The 18,825-nt window shown below is 46.3% G+C and overlaps 1 protein-coding gene across 1 annotated transcript in view; it reads left to right on the forward strand.

Moving 5' to 3' along the window:
• The window catches only part of LOC118381030 (rho guanine nucleotide exchange factor TIAM1-like), a 267,860-nt gene that overhangs the window by 221,786 nt on the left and 27,249 nt on the right, over window positions 1-18,825 (forward strand). The window contains 3 exon segments of the mRNA XM_052468677.1: window positions 12,590-12,784; window positions 15,356-15,424; window positions 16,473-16,598. Coding sequence (XP_052324637.1) covers window positions 12,590-12,784; window positions 15,356-15,424; window positions 16,473-16,598 — 390 coding nt within the window.

Consider the following 18,825-nt stretch of genomic DNA (forward strand, 5'->3'; position numbering starts at 1 on the left):
TACAACGACACAGTTACACATGGAGTAAAACAAACATACAGTCAATAATACAGTATAAACAAGTCTATATACGATGTCAGAAAATGAGGTGGGAGGTAAGGGATAAGGGAGGTAAAGGCAAAAAAAGGCCATGGTGGAAAAGTAAATACAATATAGCAAGTAAAACACTGGAATGGTAGTTTTGCAGTGGAAGAATGTGCAAAATATAAATAAAAATAATGGGGTGCAAAGGAGCAAAATAAATAAATAAATAAATTAAATAGAGTAGGGAAAGAGGTAGTTGTTTGGGCTATTTATAGATGGGCTATGTACAGGTGCAGTAATCTGTGAGCTGCTCTGACAGTTGGTGCTTAAAGCTAGTGAGGGAGATAAGTGTTTCCAGTTTCAGAGATTTTTGTAGTTCGTTCCAGTCATTGGCAGCAGAGAACTGGAAGGAGAGGCGGCCAAAGGAATAATTGGTTTTGGGGGTGACCACAGAGATATACAGTGGGGCAAAAAAGTATTTAGTCAGCCACGAATTGTGCAAGTTCTCCCATTTAAAAAGATGAGAGAGGCCTGTAATTTTCATCATAGGTACACTTCAGCTATGACAGACAAAATGAGGAAAACAAATCCAGAAAATCACATTGTAGGATTTTTTATGAATTTATTTGCAAATTATGGTGAAAATAAGTATTTGGTCACCTACAAACAAGCAAGATTTCTGGCTCTCACAGACCTATAACTTCTTCTTTAAGAGGCTCCTCTGTCCTTCACTCGTTACCTGTATTAATGGCACCTGTTTGAACTTGTTATCAGTATAAAATACAACTGTCCACAACCTCAAACAGTCACACTACAAACTCCACTATGGCCAAGACCAAAGAGCTGTCAAAGGACACCAGAAACCAAATTGTAGACCTGCACCAGGCTGGGAAGACTGAATCTGGAATAGGTAAGCAGCTTGGTTTGAAGAAATCAACTGATGTCTTTTCTATCTATTCTATGGCGCAGTCAGATCTGGGATCAAGCTTGTAGTAGTGGGAGGTCTCTCATTCTTATCTCTCTGGTTAAGATGGGAGAGAAACACTCTGTTCTCCATCCTTCTCTTTCCTCTTCCTGTGACATAGAATATTCAAGGTAACGTTGTTTTAGAACACATTTCAGTCCTCGTGGGAAATTCTTGAATCTTGACTATTCTCAGCTCAGTGGTTGCTTTTGTTTTGGGCTGTTGTGGCTCGGGGCAAGGTTTAGTAACTTAGCTAGAAGTTCCTCACTGAGGTATGCAATGTCCTTAAAGAAGGAAGTTGGAAGAGGAAGCATTGAAAAATATAATTCATACATGGAAGGACATCCATTTTAATAACCAAACTCTCCCATGAAGGGAAGCCTAACATACAGGATCACATCTTTTACCCAATGTTGCATTAAAAATGATCCTTAATCGTAACATTTAAAATTTTAATGCCCAGGTATGTCAAATCCCTAGTTTTGATAGATATAGATGGTCATGTGACTAGTTTAGAGGAACTGAGAATGGTTGTATGTGGCAGACCGTGGTGTAGAAACCAGTGGCTATGCAGTTCATTAGACAGTCGCTGTTGATTTTAAAGGGACCATCAGTCATCTATAACATGTTAGATTGTGACCTGGATCACGTGATCTCACATTAGCATAGCATCATTATTGTTATTTACATCAGAGGGCTCCTCTGTGTCTGTCTCGGTGACGTTCTCGCTCTCGCACTCTCTTTTCAGTGTTTTTTTTCCCTGTCTCTCTTCTTCACTGGTAAATTAGTAATAATAATAATAATAATAATAATGTCAGGGATGAAACTCTGATGAATGCAGCGTAGCTGTGGAAACGCTGGTATCTTCTGCTAAATGACTTAAATGTAATGTAATGTAATGTATCTGGTGTCATAGCCACAGTGGGTACAGCTCTTCTGTTCTCTACGTTTCTATGTGTCTTAGCCAGCCAGCCAGCACCTCGTCTTACTCTGCCAGCCAGCACCTCGTCTTACTCTGCCAGCCAGCACCTCGTCTTACTCTGCCGGCCAGCACCTCGTCTTACTCTGCCAGCCAGCACCTCGTCTTACTCTGCCAGCCATCACCTCGTCTTACTCTGCCAGCCAGCACCTCGTCTTACTCTGCCAGCCAGCACCTCGTCTTACTCTGCCAGCCAGCACCTCGTCCTACTCTGCCAGCCAGCACCTCGTCTTACTCTGCCAGCCAGCACCTCGTCTTACTCTGCCAGCCAGCACCTCGTCTTACTCTGCCAGCCAGCACCTCGTCTTACTCTGCCAGCCAGCACCTCGTCTTACTCTGCCAGCCAGCACCTCGTCTTACTCTGCCAGCCAGCACCTCGTCTTACTCCGCCAGCCAGCACCTCGTCTTACTCTGCCAGCCAGCACCTCGTCTTACTCCGCCAGCCAGCACCTCGTCTTACTCCGCCAGCCAGCACCTCGTCTTACTCCGCCAGCCAGCACCTCGTCTTACTCCGCCAGCCAGCACCTCGTCTTACTCTGCCAGCCAGCACCTCGTCTTACTCTGCCAGCCAGCACCTCTTCTTACTCTGCCAGCCAGCACCTCTTCTTACTCCGCCAGCCAGCACCTCGTCTTACTCCGCCAGCCAGCACCTCGTCTTACTCCGCCAGCCAGCACCTCGTCTTACTCCGCCAGCCAGCACCTCGTCTTACTCCGCCAGCCAGCACCTCGTCTTACTCCGCCAGCCAGCACCTCGCCTTACTCCGCCAGCCAGCACCTCGTCTTACTCCGCCAGCCAGCACCTCGTCTTACTCTGCCAGCCAGCACCTCGTCTTACTCTGCCAGCCAGCACCTCGCCTTACTCTGCCAGCCAGCACCTCGTCTTACTCTGCCAGCCAGCACCTCGTCTTACTCTGCCAGCCAGCACCTCGTCTTACTCCGCCAGCCAGCACCTCGTCTTACTCCGCCAGCCAGCACCTCGTCTTACTCCGCCAGCCAGCACCTCGTCTTACTCTGCCAGCCAGCACCTCGTCTTACTCCGCCAGCCAGCACCTCGTCTTACTCCGCCAGCCAGCACCTCGTCTTACTCCGCCAGCCAGCACCTCGTCTTACTCCGCCAGCCAGCACCTCGTCTTACTCTGCCAGCCAGCACCTCGTCTTACTCCGCCAGCCAGCACCTCGTCTTACTGTACCAGCCAGCACCTCGTCTTACTCTGCCAGCCAGCACCTCGTCTACTCAGGTTTTGTGTTTTCGCTTCTCTAAAAATGAGACATTTCATCCACTGCTGCCGGAAGACATAATGCTTCTCTTTCTGTAACCCAGAAAGGTTTCGAGAGGTGCCTGCTGGGTTATTATCCTTCTCCTCTTCGGCGTTAGACAGGTCAGAGGTTACTATCAATCTCATCTTCAGCGTTAGACAGGTCAGAGGTTACTATCAATCTCATCTTCAGCGTTAGACAGGTCAGAGGTTACTATCAATCTCATCTTCAGCGTTAGACAGGTCAGAGGTTACTATCAATCTCCTCTTCAGCGTTAGACAGGTCAGAGGTTATTATCAATCTCCTCTTCAGCTGTTAGACAGGTCAGAGGTTACTATCAATCTCCTCTTCAGCGTTAGACAGGTCAGAGGTTACTATCAATCTCCTCTTCACCGTTAGACAAGTCAAAGGTTACTATCAATTTCCTCTTCAGCGTTAGACAGGTCAGAGGTTACTATCAATCTCCTCTTCACCGTTAGACAAGTCAAAGGTTACTATCAATCTCCTCTTCAGCGTTAGACCGGTCAGAGGTTACTATCAATCTCCTCTTCAGCTGTTCTTCATTATGTTCTCTGGTAAAACAGCTCTCCTGCATGCATCCCAAACGGCACCCTATTCCCTACATAGTGCACTACTTTTGACCAGGGCTAGCACCCTATTCCCTACATAGTGCACTACTTTTGACCAGGGCTGGCACCCTATTCCCTACATAGTGCACTACTTTTGACCAGGGCTGGCACCCTATTCCCTACATAGTGCACTACTTTTGACCAGGGCTGGCACCCTATTCCCTACATAGTGCACTACTTTTGACCAGGGCTGGCACCCTATTCCCTACATAGTGCACTACTTTTGACCAGGGCTGGCACCCTATTCCCTACATAGTGCACTACTTTTGACCAGGGCTGGCACCCTATTCCCTACATAGTGCACTACTTTTGACCAGGGCTGGCACCCTATTCCCTACATAGTGCACTACTTTTGACCAGGGCTGGCACCCTATTCCCTACATAGTGCACTACTTTTGACCAAGACCCATAGGGAATAGGGTGCTGTTTGGGACAGAAGCCATAGTGTACAAACACTCTTCTAGTATCAGTCATCGGTCTGGTCTTTCAGCACACTGTGTCACGGACACCACATAACACTCTGTCCTATTGTGTTAACTTTGAGATGGGTCTCACAAAATAGTTTTGCTAGACCCGAAAGATGCTTTCAATCTCTAATTCTTCTTAGATCGGTTGCCTTGTGCATTTAATTAGACGTGTGCTTCCTCAGGCGTGTTGCCTTGACATGAATTCCATGCCAAATTAATCACACCACATGTCTAATTATTTAAGTCTAAAGTCTATTCCTGGAAAACAGCACAGTACGCCAGCCAGCACCGGTGTCAGTACCGGTGCCCCCTCTTTCACACAAGTCTATAGACTTTTTAGCTGACGACGTCACCACAGGAACGATGCGCTTCAATGGGGCAAAGAAGGCTGTGATTCTGGATGGCCAGATATGTTAGCAACAATGTGGAGAATCTTTCAGTGCGCCACCTCATGCCCATAACCCATAACGCTCGCGGTCGCCGATGTGAACAAAACCTTTAAACAGGTCAACATCCCGGAAAGCCGCTGGGCCAGACGGATTACCAAGACATGTACTCCGAGCATGCGCTGACCAGCTGTCAAGTGTCTCCACTGACATTTTCAACCTCTCCCTGACCAAGTAATACCTACATGTTTCAAACGGACCACCAAGGAAGCGAAGGTAAATGATTACCGCCCTGTGGCACTCATGTCGGTAGCCATGAAGTGCTTTGAAAGGCTGGTCATGGCTCACATCAACACCATCATCCCAGAAACACTAGACCCACTCCAATTCACATAACATCCCAACAGATCCACAGATGACGCAATCGCACTCCACACTGCCCTTTCCCACCTGGACAAAAGGAACACCTATGTGAGAATGCTGTTCGTTGACTACAGCTCAGCGTTCAACACCACAGTGCCCACGCTCATCACTAAGCTAAGGATCCTGGGACTAAACACCTCCCTCTGCAACTGGATCCTGGACTTCCTGATGGGCTGCTCCCAGGTGGTGAGGGTAGGCAACAACACCTCTGACATGCTGATCCTTAACACTGGTGCCCCTCAGGGGTGTGTACTTAGTCCCCTCCTGTACTCCTTGTTCAGGAGCTAATCGTGGACTACAGGAAAAGGCGGGACGAACAGGCCCCCATTAACATCGCCGGGACTGTAGTGGAGCAGGTTAAGATTTTCTTGGTGTCCACATCACCAAAAAACTATCATGGTCCTTGGTGTCCACATCACCAACAAACTGCCAGATCCTCAAAATGTTATACAGCTGTACCATCGAGAGCATCGTGACCGGTTGCATCACCGCCTGTTATGGCAACTGCTCAGCATCTGACCGTAAGGCACTACAGAGGGTAGTGCTTACGACCCAGTGCATCACTGGGGACAAGCTTCCTGCCATCCAGGACCTATATACTAGGCGGTGTCAGAGGAAAGCCCAGAAAATTGTCATAGACTCCAGTCACCAAGTTATAAGTCATTAAGTTATAGACTGTTTTCTCTGCTTCCGCACGGTAAGCGGTACCGGAGCGCCAAGTCTAGGACCAAAAGGCTCCTCACCTCAACAGCTTCTACCCCCTCCCATAAGACTGCTGAACAATTCATAAAATCGCCACCGGACAATTTACGTTGACCCCCCCCTTTTGTACTACTCACTGTTTGTTTGTAACGTCGTCCCCACCTACATGTACATACTACCTCAACTAACCTGTACCCCGGCACACAGACTCAGTATCGGTGCCCCCTGTATATAACCTCCACACAGACTCAGTATCGGTGCCCCCTGTATATAACCTCCACACAGACTCTGTATCGGTGCCCCCTGTATATAACCTCCACATGGACTTTGTACCGGTGCCCCCTGTATATAACCTCCACATGGACTTGGTACCGGTACCCCTTTGTATATAACCTCCACATTGACTCGGTACCGGTACCCCTTTGTATATAACCTCCACATGGACTTGGTACCGGTACCCCTTTGTATATAACCTCCACATTGACTCGGTACCGGTACCCCCTGTATATAACCTCCACATTGACTCGGTACTGGTACCCCCTGTATATAACCTCCACATGGACTCGGTACCGGTACCCCCTGTATATAACCTCCACATTGACTCGGTACTGGTACCCCCTGTATATAACCTCCACATTGACTCGGTACTGGGACCCCCTGTATATAACCTCCACATGGACTCGGTACCGGTACCCCCTGTATATAACCTCCACACTGACTCGGTACTGGTACCCCCTGTATATAACCTCCACACTGACTCTGTACCGGTACCCCCTGTATATAACCTCCACACTGACTCGGTACCGGTACCCCCTGTATATAACCTCCACACTGACTCAGTACCGGTGCCCCCTGTATATAACCTCCACATGGACTCGGTACCGATAACCCCTGTATATAACCTCCACATGGACTCGGTACCGGTGCCCCCTGTATATAACCTCCACATGGACTCGGTACCGGTACCCCCTGTATATAACCTCCACACTGACTCGGTACCGGTGCCCCCTGTATATAACCTCCACATGGACTCGGTACCAGTGCCCCCTGTATATAACCTCCACACTGACTCGGTACCGGTGCCCCCTGTATATAACCTCCACATGGACTCGGTACCGGTACCCCCTGTATATAACCTCCACACTGACTCGGTACCGGTACCCCCTGTATATAACCTTATTGTGAAACTTTTTATTATTACTTTTTATTTTAGTCTACTTGATAAATATTTTCTTCTTCTTGAACTGCGCTGTTGGTTTAGGGGGTTGTAAAGTAAAGCATTTCACGGTAAAGTCTACACTTGTTGTATTCAGCATTTCACGGTAAAGTCTACACTTGTTGTATTCAGCATTTCACGGTAAAGTCTACACTTGTTGTATTCAGCATTTCACGGTAAAGTCTACACTTGTTGTATTCAGCATTTCACGGTAAAGTCTACACTTGTTGTATTCAGCATTTCACGGTAAAGTCTACACTTGTTGTATTCGGCGCATGTGGCAAATAAAGTTTGTTTTGATTTGAAGTGGTAGGCCACACAATCTCACAGAACGGGACCGCCGAGTGCTGAAGCGTGTAAAAATGGTCTGTCCTCGGTTGCAACTCTCACTACCGAGTTCCAAGCTCTCTGGAAGCAACGTCAGCACAAGAACTGTTCGTCGGGATGCTTCATGAAATGGGTTTCCGTGGCCGAGCAGCCGCACACAAGCCTAAGATCACCATGTCCAATGCCAAGCGTCGGCTGGAGTGGTGTAAAGCTCTCTGCCGTTGGTCTCTGGAGCAGTGGAAAGACATTCTCTGGACTGATGAATCACACTTCACCATCTGGCAGTCCGACAGACAAATCTGGGTTTGGCGGATGCCAATAGAAGACTACCTGCCCCAATGCATAGCGCCAACTTTAATGTTTGGTGGAGGAGGAATAATGGTTTGGGGCTGTTTTTTCATGGTTCATGCCAGGCCCCTTAGTTCCAATGAAGGGAAATCTCAATGCAACAGTCCCCGCAGTAATGTTCCAACATCTAGAGGAAAGCCTTCCCAGAAGAGTGGAGGCTGTTATAGCAACAATGTTCCAACATCTAGTGGAAAGCCTTCCCAGAAGAGTGGAGGCTGTTATAGCAACAATGTTCCAACATCTAGTGGAAAGCCTTCTCAGAAGAGTGGAGGCTGTTATAGCAGCAATGTTCCAACATCTAGTGGAAAGCCTTCTCAGAAGAGTGGAGGCTGTTATAGCAGCAATGTTCCTACATCTAGTGGAAAGCCTTCCCAGAAGAGTGGAGGCTGTTATAGCAGCAATGTTCCAACATCTAGTGGAAAGCCTTCCCAGAAGAGTGGAGGCTGTTATAGCAGCAATGTTCCAACATCTAGTGGAAAGCCTTCCCAGAAGAGTGGAGGCTGTTATAGCAGCAATGTTCCAACATCTAGTGGAAAGCCTTCCCAGAAGAGTGGAGGCTGTTATAGCAGCAATGTTCCTACATCTAGTGGAAAGCCTTCCCAGAAGAGTGGAGGCTGTTATAGCAGCAATGTTCCTACATCTAGTGGAAAGCCTTCCCAGAAGAGTGGAGGCTGTTATAGCAGCAATGTTCCAACATCTAGTGGAAGGCCTTCCCAGAAGAGTGGAGGCTGTTATAGCAGCAATGTTCCAACATCTAGTGGAAAGCCTTCCCAGAAGAGTGGAGGCTGTTATAGCAGCAATGTTCCTACATCTAGTGGAAAGCCTTCCCAGAAGAGTGGAGGCTGTTATAGCAGCAATGTTCCTACATCTAGTGGAAAGCCTTCCCAGAAGAGTGGAGGCTGTTATAGCAGCAATGTTCCAACATCTAGTGGAAAGCCTTCCCAGAAGAGTGGAGGCTGTTATAGCAGCAATGTTCCAACATCTAGTGGAAAGCCTTCCCAGAAGAGTGGAGGCTGTTATAGCAGCAATGTTCCAACATCTAGTGGAAAGCCTTCCCAGAAGAGTGGAGGCTGTTATAGCAGCAATGTTCCTACATCTAGTGGAAAGCCTTCCCAGAAGAGTGGAGGCTGTTATAGCAGCAATGTTCCTACATCTAGTGGAAAGCCTTCCCAGAAGAGTGGAGGCTGTTATAGCAGCAATGTTCCAACATCTAGTGGAAGGCCTTCCCAGAAGAGTGGAGGCTGTTATAGCAGCAATGTTCCAACATCTAGTGGAAAGCCTTCCCAGAAGAGTGGAGGCTGTTATAGCAGCAATGTTCCTACATCTAGTGGAAAGCCTTCCCAGAAGAGTGGAGGCTGTTATAGCAGCAATGTTCCTACATCTAGTGGAAAGCCTTCCCAGAAGAGTGGAGGCTGTTATAGCAGCAATGTTCCAACATCTAGTGGAAAGCCTTCCCAGAAGAGTGGAGGCTGTTATAGCAGCAAAGAGGGGGAACCAATTCCATGTTAATGCCCATGATTTTGAAGGAGATGTCCGAGCAGGTGTCCACATACTTTTGGTCATGTGGTCTATTTCAAATGTGAAATAGGATGACTGTGCAGGGTATCCATGTTTGGATAACAAGGAGAGAGAGATCAATATCATCAGTAAAACACAAGGAGAGAGAGAGATCAATATCATCAGGAAAACACAAGGAGAGAGAGATCAATATCATCAGTAAAACACAAGGAGAGAGAGATCAATATCATCAGGAAAACACAAGGAGAGAGAGATCAATATCATCAGTAAAACACAAGGAGAGAGAGAGATCAATATCATCATGAAAACACAAGGAGAGAGAGATCAATATCATCAGGAAAACACAAGGAGAGAGAGATCAATATCATCAGTAAAACACAAGGAGAGAGAGATCAATATCATCATGAAAACACAAGGAGAGAGAGATCAATATCATCAGTAAAACACAAGGAGAGAGAGATCAATATCATCATGAAAACACAAGGAGAGAGAGATCAATATCATCAGTAAAACACAAGGAGAGAGAGATCAATATCATCAGGAAAACACAAGGAGAGAGAGAGATCAATATCATCAGTAAAACACAAGGAGAGAGAGAGAGATCAATATCATCAGTAAAACACAAGGAGAGAGAGAGAGAGAGATCAATATCATCAGTAAAACACAAGGAGAGAGAGAGAGATCAATATCATCAGTAAAACACAAGGAGAGAGAGAGAGATCAATATCATCAGTAAAACACAAGGAGAGAGAGAGAGATCAATATCATCAGTAAAACACAAGGAGAGAGAGAGATCAATATCATCAGGAAAACACAAGGAGAGAGAGAGATCAATATCATCAGGAAAACACAAGGAGAGAGAGAGATCAATATCATCAGGAAAACACAAGGAGAGAGAGAGATCAATATCATCAGGAAAACACAAGGAGAGAGAGATCAATATCATCAGGAAAACACAAGGAGAGAGAGATCAATATCATCAGTAAAACACAAGGAGAGAGAGAGATCAATATCATCAGGAAAACACAAGGAGAGAGAGATCAATATCATCAGTAAAACACAAGGAGAGAGAGATCAATATCATCAGTAAAACACAAGGAGAGAGAGATCAATATCATCAGTAAAACACAAGGAGAGAGATCAATATCATCAGTAAAACACAAGGAGAGAGATCAATATCATCAGTAAAACACAAGGAGAGAGAGATCAATATCATCAGTAAAACACAAGGAGAGAGAGATCAATATCATCAGTAAAACACAAGGAGAGAGAGATCAATATCATCAGTAAAACACAAGGAGAGAGAGAGATCAATATCATCAGTAAAACACAAGGAGAGAGAGATCAATATCATCAGGAAAACACAAGGAGAGAGAGAGATCAATATCATCAGTAAAACACAAGGAGAGAGAGATCAATATCATCAGGAAAACACAAGGAGAGAGAGAGATCAATATCATCAGTAAAACACAAGGAGAGAGAGAGATCAATATCATCAGTAAAACACAAGGAGAGAGAGAGATCAATATCATCAGGAAAACACAAGGAGAGAGAGATCAATATCATCAGTAAAACACAAGGAGAGAGAGATCAATATCATCAGTAAAACACAAGGAGAGAGATAGAGAGAGAGAGAGAGATATTTATGACAGGCCAAAAATAGACGAATGAGTGCAAATGATTTTTTTAAAGCTCCCTTTCCATCTCTCCATCCTGCCTCTCCTGTCCTCGCTCCATCTCTCCATCCTGCCTCTCCTGTCCTCGCTCCATCTCTCCATCCTGCCTCTCCTGTCCTCGCTCCATCTCTCCATCCTGCCTCTCCTGTCCTCGCTCCATCTCTCCATCCTGCCTCTCCTGTCCTCGCTCCATCTCTCCATCCTGCCTCTCCCCGCTGCGTAGTTACTAATTGCCAGACGGCCTCAGAGTTGGAGGAACTGAACGTACATACTTTCCTCCCTCCTGCCTGCCTCGAAGAGACTGATCAGGAGGTAGAAACAGACATAAGTGAGAGAGAGAGAGAGAGGGTGATGGAGAGAGAGAGAGAGAGGGTGATGGAGAGAGAGAGGGTGATAGAGAGAGAGAGCGCGCGGAAGGATGTGGCTGATGTAAACAGATTGTCCTCTTTATTCATCTGTTCTTCTGATCCCTCCCTCCATCGCCTGCAGGACTGAGGTACAAAGTAGTCTTACTCATATTCTCTCTCCCCCTCTCTCTCTGTCTCTCTCTCTCCATCACTCTCTCTCCCTCTCTCTTCCCCTCTCTCTCTCTCCATCACTCTCTGTCTCTCTCTCTCTCTCTCTCTCTCTCTCTCTCTCCATCACTCTCTCTCTCTCTCTCCATCACTCTCTCTCCCTCTCTCTTCCCCTCTCTCTCTCCATCCCTCTCTCTCTCCTCTCCATCCCTCTCTCTCTCTCCATCACGCTCTCTCTCTCCATCACTCTCTGTCTCTCTCTCTGTCTCCCTCTCCATCCCTCTCTCTCCTCTCCATCCCTCTCTCTCTCTCCATCACGCTCTCTCTCTCCATCACTCTCTGTCCCTCTCTCTGTCTCCCTCTCCTTTCCATCTCTCTCTCCATCTCTCATTTTCTCTCATTTTCTCTCTCTCCATCTCTCATTTTCTCTCTATCTCTCTACCTCATTCTCTCTCCATCTCTCTTTCTCCTTTCTATCTCTCTCTCATCTCTAATTTTCTCTCTCCATTTCTCTCCTCTCCATCCCTCTCTCTCTCTACCTCATTCTCTCTCCTCTTCATCCCTCTCTATCTTTCTCCTCTCCATCTCTCTCTCTCCTCTCCATCCCCCCCTCTCTCTCTCCTCTCCATCTCTCTCCTCTTCATCTCTCTACCTCATTCTCTCTCCTCTCCATCCCTCTCTCTCTCTACTTCATTCTCTCTCCTCTTCATCCCTCTCTATCTTTCTCCTCTCCATCCCTCCCTCTCCTCTCCATCCCCCTCTCTCTCTCTCTCCTCTCCATCCCTCCCTCTCCTCTCCATCCCCCTCTCTCTCTCTCTCCTCTCCATCTCTCCCTCTCCTCTCCATCCCCCTCTCTCTCTCTCTCCTCTCCATCCCCCTCTCTCCTCTCCATCTCTACCTTATTATCTCTCCTCTCCATCCCTCTCCCTCTCTCTCCTCTCCATCCCTCTCTCTCCTCTCCATCCCTCTCTCTCCTCTCCATCCCTCTCTCCTCTCCATCCCTCTCTCTCCTCTCCATCCCTCTCTCTCCTCTCCATCCCTCTCTCTCCCTCTCTCCTCTCCATCCCTCTCTCTCCTCTCCATACCTTTCTCTCCCTCTCTCTCTCCTCTCCCTCCCCCTCTCTCTCTCTCTCTCTTTCTCTCTTTCTCCCTCTCTAGAGTACGGAGCAGGTTGCAGCATTCTGCCGCAGTCTCCATGACATGAATCCGTCTGAGTGTGCGACAAGTTCCTCCTCCCCCAGCCTGGAGTCGCCCGTCCCTCCGCCCGCCACCGGCACCCGTCAGCTCTCTGACGCCGACAAGCTACGCAAAGTCATCTGTGAGCTGGTGGAGACCGAACGCACCTATGTTAAAGTCAGTACTACATCTATTGTGTTGGTTGTGGTGGGAGGTATGGATGGGAGGTATGGATGGGGGGTATGGATGGGGGGTATGGATGGGGGTTGTGTGTGTGTGTCTTCAAGTGAAGAATTCAGATGCATCTGACACTTGCCCTTTGCAGACTGACTGACAGACAGACAGACATACTGCCATACCCATTCTGTACAGGACAAATGGCAGACAGACATACTGCCAACCCCATTCTGTACAGGACAAATGGCAGACAGACAGACAGACATACTGCCAACCCCATTCTGTACAGGACGAATGGCAGACAGACAGACATACTGCCAACCCCATTCTGTACAGGACAAATGGCAGACTGACTTACTACCAACCCCATTCTGTACAGGACAAATGGCAGACTGACAGACAGACATACTGCCAACCCCATTCTGTACAGGACAAATGGCAGACAGACATACTGCCAACCCCATTCTGTACAGGACAAATGGCAGACAGACATACTGCCAACCCCATTCTGTACAGGACAAATGGCAGACAGACATACTGCCAACCCCATTCTGTACAGGACAAATGGCAGACAGACATACTGCCAACCCCATTCTGTACAGGACAAATGGCAGACAGACATACTGCCAACCCCATTCTGTACAGGACAAATGGCAGACTGACAGACCGACATACTGCCAACCCCATTCTGTACAGGACAAATGGCAGACCGACATACAGCCAACCCCATTCTGTACAGGACAAATGGCAGACAGACATACTGCCAACCCCATTCTGTACAGGACAAATGGCAGACTGACAGACCGACATACTGCCAACCCCATTCTGTACAGGACAAATGGCAGACTGACAGACCGACATACTGCCAACCCCATTCTGTACAGGACAAATGGCAGACTGACAGACCGACATACTGCCAACCCCATTCTGTACAGGACAAATGGCAGACAGACATACTGCCAACCCCATTCTGTACAGGACAAATGTGACTGGGCAGAGTTATATCTGGGTTACAGATCGCAGCAATACGTAGTATATTGTATAACTGGGTTACAGAATATATCAAAGCAATACATATTACAGTATTATAACTGGGTTACAAAAAGCTCTGAGATATCAAAGAAAACCCACAATATAACCTCAATACATATGTAATCTGATCTAACTAGAAACAGAGATATTAATATGTAATCTGATCTAATTAGAAACAGAGATATTAATATGTAATCTGATCTAACTAGAAACAGAGATATTAATATGTAATCTGTTCTAACTAGAAACAGAGATATTAATATGTAATCTGATCTAGCTAGAAACAGAGATATTAATATGTAATCTGATCTAACTAGAAACAGAGATATTAATATGTAATCTGATCTAACTAGAAACAGAGATATTAATATGTAATCTGATCTAACTAGAAACAGAAATATTAATATGTAATCTGATCTAACTAGAAACAGAGATATTAATATGTAATCTGATCTAACTAGAAACAGAGATATTAATATGTAATCTGATCTAACTAGAAACAGAGATATTAATATGTAATCTGATCTAACTAGAAACAGAGATATTAATATGTAATCTGATCTAACTAGAAACAGAGATATTAATATGTAATCTGATCTAACTAGAAACAGAGATATTAATATGTAATCTGATCTAACTAGAAACAGAAATATTAATATGTAATCTGATCTAATTAGAGACAGATATATTAATATGTAATCTGATCTAGCTAGAAACCGAGATATTAATATGTAATCTGATCTAATTAGAAACAGAGATATTACTATGTAATCTGATTTAGCTAGAAACAGAGATATTAATATGTAATCTGATCTAATTAGAGACAGATATATTAATATGTAATCTGTTCTAACTAGAAACAGAGATATTAATATGTAATCTGATTTAGCTAAAAACAGAGATATTAATATGTAATCTGATCTAACTAGAAACAGAAATATTAATATGTAATCTGTTCTAACTAGAAACAGAGATATTAATATGTAATCTGATCTAACTAGAAACAGAGATATTAATATGTAATCTGTTCTAAGTAGAAACAGAGATATTAATATGTAATCTGTTCTAACTAGAAACAGAGATATTAATATGTAATCTGTTCTAAGTAGAAACAGAGATATTAATATGTAATCTGTTCTAGCTAGAAACAGAGATATTAATATGTAATCTGTTCTAACTAGAAACAGAGATATTAATATGTAATCTGTTCTAACTAGAAACAGAGATATTACTTGACAGAGATGTCATAATACTTTAACAAACCCAGTCAGAGAATAAAGGATCTTTACATGTGATTAGGAACAGTATTATTTGAATTCAACACTGTTGGTGTATAGTACAGTTGAATACCTTGGTTGTGATCAGAGATGTTAAATCTGCCATTTAAACCCGAGTGTATTCTATTTTCCCTGTCAGTGTATGTATATATCCATTTATTTTTTAAATTTTATTTCACCTTTATTTAACTATCCTCGTGAGTGTGTGTCTGTTTTGTGTTCAGCACTCTAATCAAGGCCTGATTCACTCTTGTCTACACAGGATCTTCATTGTCTCATCGGGAGGTATTTAACCCCACTACAGAAGGAGACCTGCCTCACTCAGGATGAGGTATGACTGACACACAGACACAGACACAGACACAGACACACACACACAGACACACACACACACAGACACACACACACACACATACACACATACACACATAATCCATACACACACAGGGAATCCATTCTGTAGCTTAAATGTATCTGGTACTAAAATGTTTCTCAGAACGGCTGTTGCGTAACCGTGTAGGAGAGGGAGGACGAGAGAGAGGGAGGACGAGAGAGAGGGAGGACGAGAGAGAGGGAGGACGAGAGCGGGGGAGGCAGGACGAGAGAGAGGGAGGGAGGGAGAGGAGGAGGACGAGAGCGGGGAGAGAGGGAGGGAGGAAGAGGAGGAGGACGAGAGCGGGGAGAGAGGGAGGGAGGGAGAGGAGGAGGACGAGAGCGGGGGAGGGAGGGAGAGGAGGAGGACGAGAGCGGGGAGAGAGGGAGGGAGGGAGAAGAGGAGGACGAGAGCGGGGAGAGAGGGAGGGAGGGAGAGGAGGAGGACGAGAGCGGGGGAGAGGGAGGGAGGGAGAGGAGGAGGATGAGAGCGGGGGAGAGAGGGAGGGAGAGGAGGAGGACGAGAGCGGGGGAGGGAGGGAGAGGAGGAGGAAGAGAGCGAGGGAGAGAGGGAGGGAGAGGAGGAGGACGAGAGCGGGGGAGGGAGGGAGAGGAGGAGGATGAGAGCGGGGGGAGAGGGAGGGAGGGAGAGGAGGAGGACGAGAGCGGGGGAGAGAGGGAGGGAGGGAGAGGAGGAGGACGAGAGCGGGGGAGGGAGGGAGAGGAGGATGTTTAAAGAGAGAAGAGAAAGTGACACTGTGATGTTGATGGGACACAGATGGTTCTATTGCTTTAATAGGATCTCCTCACTTCAACACCCTCACTGCTGCGGCCAGAATGCAGCCTTATCTCCTATCTAGTGCACAGAAATAGTGCACTATATAGTTAGTAGGATGCCATTTTGGGATGCATAGCTCTCAATTTAATTGGACTCTTGAGCTTGTATGTAATTCATTGATGTATTGGGATATAATATATTTCATTTCTTTGCTTTTGTGCGTCTCCAGCTGGACATTCTGGTTGGGAACCTGCCTGAGATGGTGGAGTTCCAGGTGGAATTCCTGAAGACTCTAGAAGACGGGACCAGATTGGTGCCAGACCTGGAGAAGCTGGAGAGAGTGGACCAGTTCAAGGTACAAAAAAAAAATGAACAGCCTGCCTCGAACGACAAAATGAACAGCCTGCCTCGAACGACAAAATGAACAGCCTGCCTCGAACGACAAAATGAACAGCCTGCCTCGAGCGACAAAATGAACAGCCTGCCTCGAACGACAAAATGAACAGCCTGCCTCGAACGACAAAATAACAGCCTGCCTCGAACGACAAAATGAACAGCCTGCCTCGAACGACAAAATGACAGCCTGCCTCGAACGAGAAAATAACACCCTGCCAAAAAAACGACAAAAGAACACCCTGCCTCGAACTACAAAATAACAGCCTGCCTCGAACTACAAAATAACAGCCTGCCTCGAACGACAAAATAACAGCCTGCCTCGAACGACAAAATAACAGCCTGCCTCGATCGACAAAATAACATCCTGCCTCGATCGACAAAATAACATCCTGCCTCGAACGACAAAAAATAACAGCCTGCCTCGAACGACAAAATAACAGCCTGCCTCGAACGACAAAATAACAGCCTGCCTCGAACGACAAAATAACAGCCTGCCTCGAACGACAAAATAACAGCCTGCCTCGAACGACAAAATAACAGCCTGCCTCGAACGAGAAAATAACAGCCTGCCTCGAACGACAAAATAACATCCTGCCTCAAACGACAAAATAACAGCCTGCCTCGATCGACAAAAGAACAGCCTGCCTCGAACGACAAAATAACATCCTGCCTCGATCGACAAAATAACAGCCTGCCTCGAACCAAAGAACACCCTTCCTCAATCAACAAAAGAACAGCCTGCCTCGAACGAAAAAATAACATCCTGCCTCGAACGACAAAATAACAGCCTGCCTCGAACGACAAAATAACAGCCTGCCTCGATCGACAAAATAACAGCCTGCCTCGAACGACAAAATAGCAGCCTGCCTCGATCGACAAAATAACAGCCTGCCTCGAACGAGAACATAACAGCCTGCCTCGAACGACAAAATAACATCCTGCCTCGATCGACAAAATAACAGCCTGCCTCGAACGACAAAATAACATCCTGCCTCGATCGACAAAATAACAGCCTGCCTCGAACGACAAAATAACAGCCTGCCTCGAACGACAAAATAACAGCCTGCCTCGAACGACAAAATAACAGCCTGCCTCGATCGACAAAATAACAGCCTGCCTCGAACGACAAAAGAACAGCCTGCCTCGAACGACAAAATAACAGCCTGCCTCGAACGACAAAATAACAGCCTGCCTCGAACGACAAAATAACAGCCTGCCTCGAACGACAAAATAACAGCCTGTCTCGAACGACAAAATAACAGCCTGCCTCGAACGAGAAAATAACAGCCTGCCTCGAATGACAAAATAACAGCCTGCCTTGAACGAGAAAACAACAGCCTGCCTCGAACGACAAAATAACATCCTGCCTCGAACGACAAAATAACAGCCTGCCTCGATCGACAAAAGAACAGCCTGCCTCGAACGACAAAATAACATCCTGTCTCGATCGACAAAATATCAGCCTGCCTCGAACGACAAAATAACAGCCTGCCTCGAACGACAAAATAACATCCTGCCTCGATCGACAAAATAACAGCCTGCCTTGAACGAGAAAATAACAGCCTGCCTCGAACCAAAGAACACCCTTCCTCGATCAACAAAAGAACAGCCTGCCTCGAACGACAAAATAACATCCTGCCTCGAACGACAAAATAACAGCCTGCCTCGAACGACAAAATAACAGCCTGCCTTGAACGACAAAATAGCAGCCTGCCTCGATCGACAAAATAACAGCCTGCCTCGAACGACAAAATAACAGCCTGCCTCAAACAGCAAAATAGCAGCCTGCCTCGATCGACAAAATAACAGCCTGCCTCGAACGACAAAATAACAGCCTGCCTTGAACGAGAAAATAACAGCCTGCCTCGAATGACAAAATATCAGCCTGCCTCGAACGACAAAATAACAGCCTGCCTTGAACGACAAAATAACATCCTGCCTCGATCGACAAAATAACAGCCTGCCTCGAACCAAAGAACACCCTTCCTCGATCAACAAAAGAACAGCCTGCCTCGAACGACAAAATAACATCCTGCCTCGAACGACAAAATAACAGCCTGCCTCGAACGACAAAATAACAGCCTGCCTCGAACGACAAAATAGCAGCCTGCCTCGATCGACAAAATAACATCCTGCCTCAAACGACAAAATAACAGCCTGCCTCGATCGACAAAATAACAGCCTGC

The sequence above is a fragment of the Oncorhynchus keta genome, chromosome 18 (assembly GCF_023373465.1).
Source record: "Oncorhynchus keta strain PuntledgeMale-10-30-2019 chromosome 18, Oket_V2, whole genome shotgun sequence".
Classification (NCBI taxonomy): domain Eukaryota; kingdom Metazoa; phylum Chordata; class Actinopteri; order Salmoniformes; family Salmonidae; genus Oncorhynchus; species Oncorhynchus keta.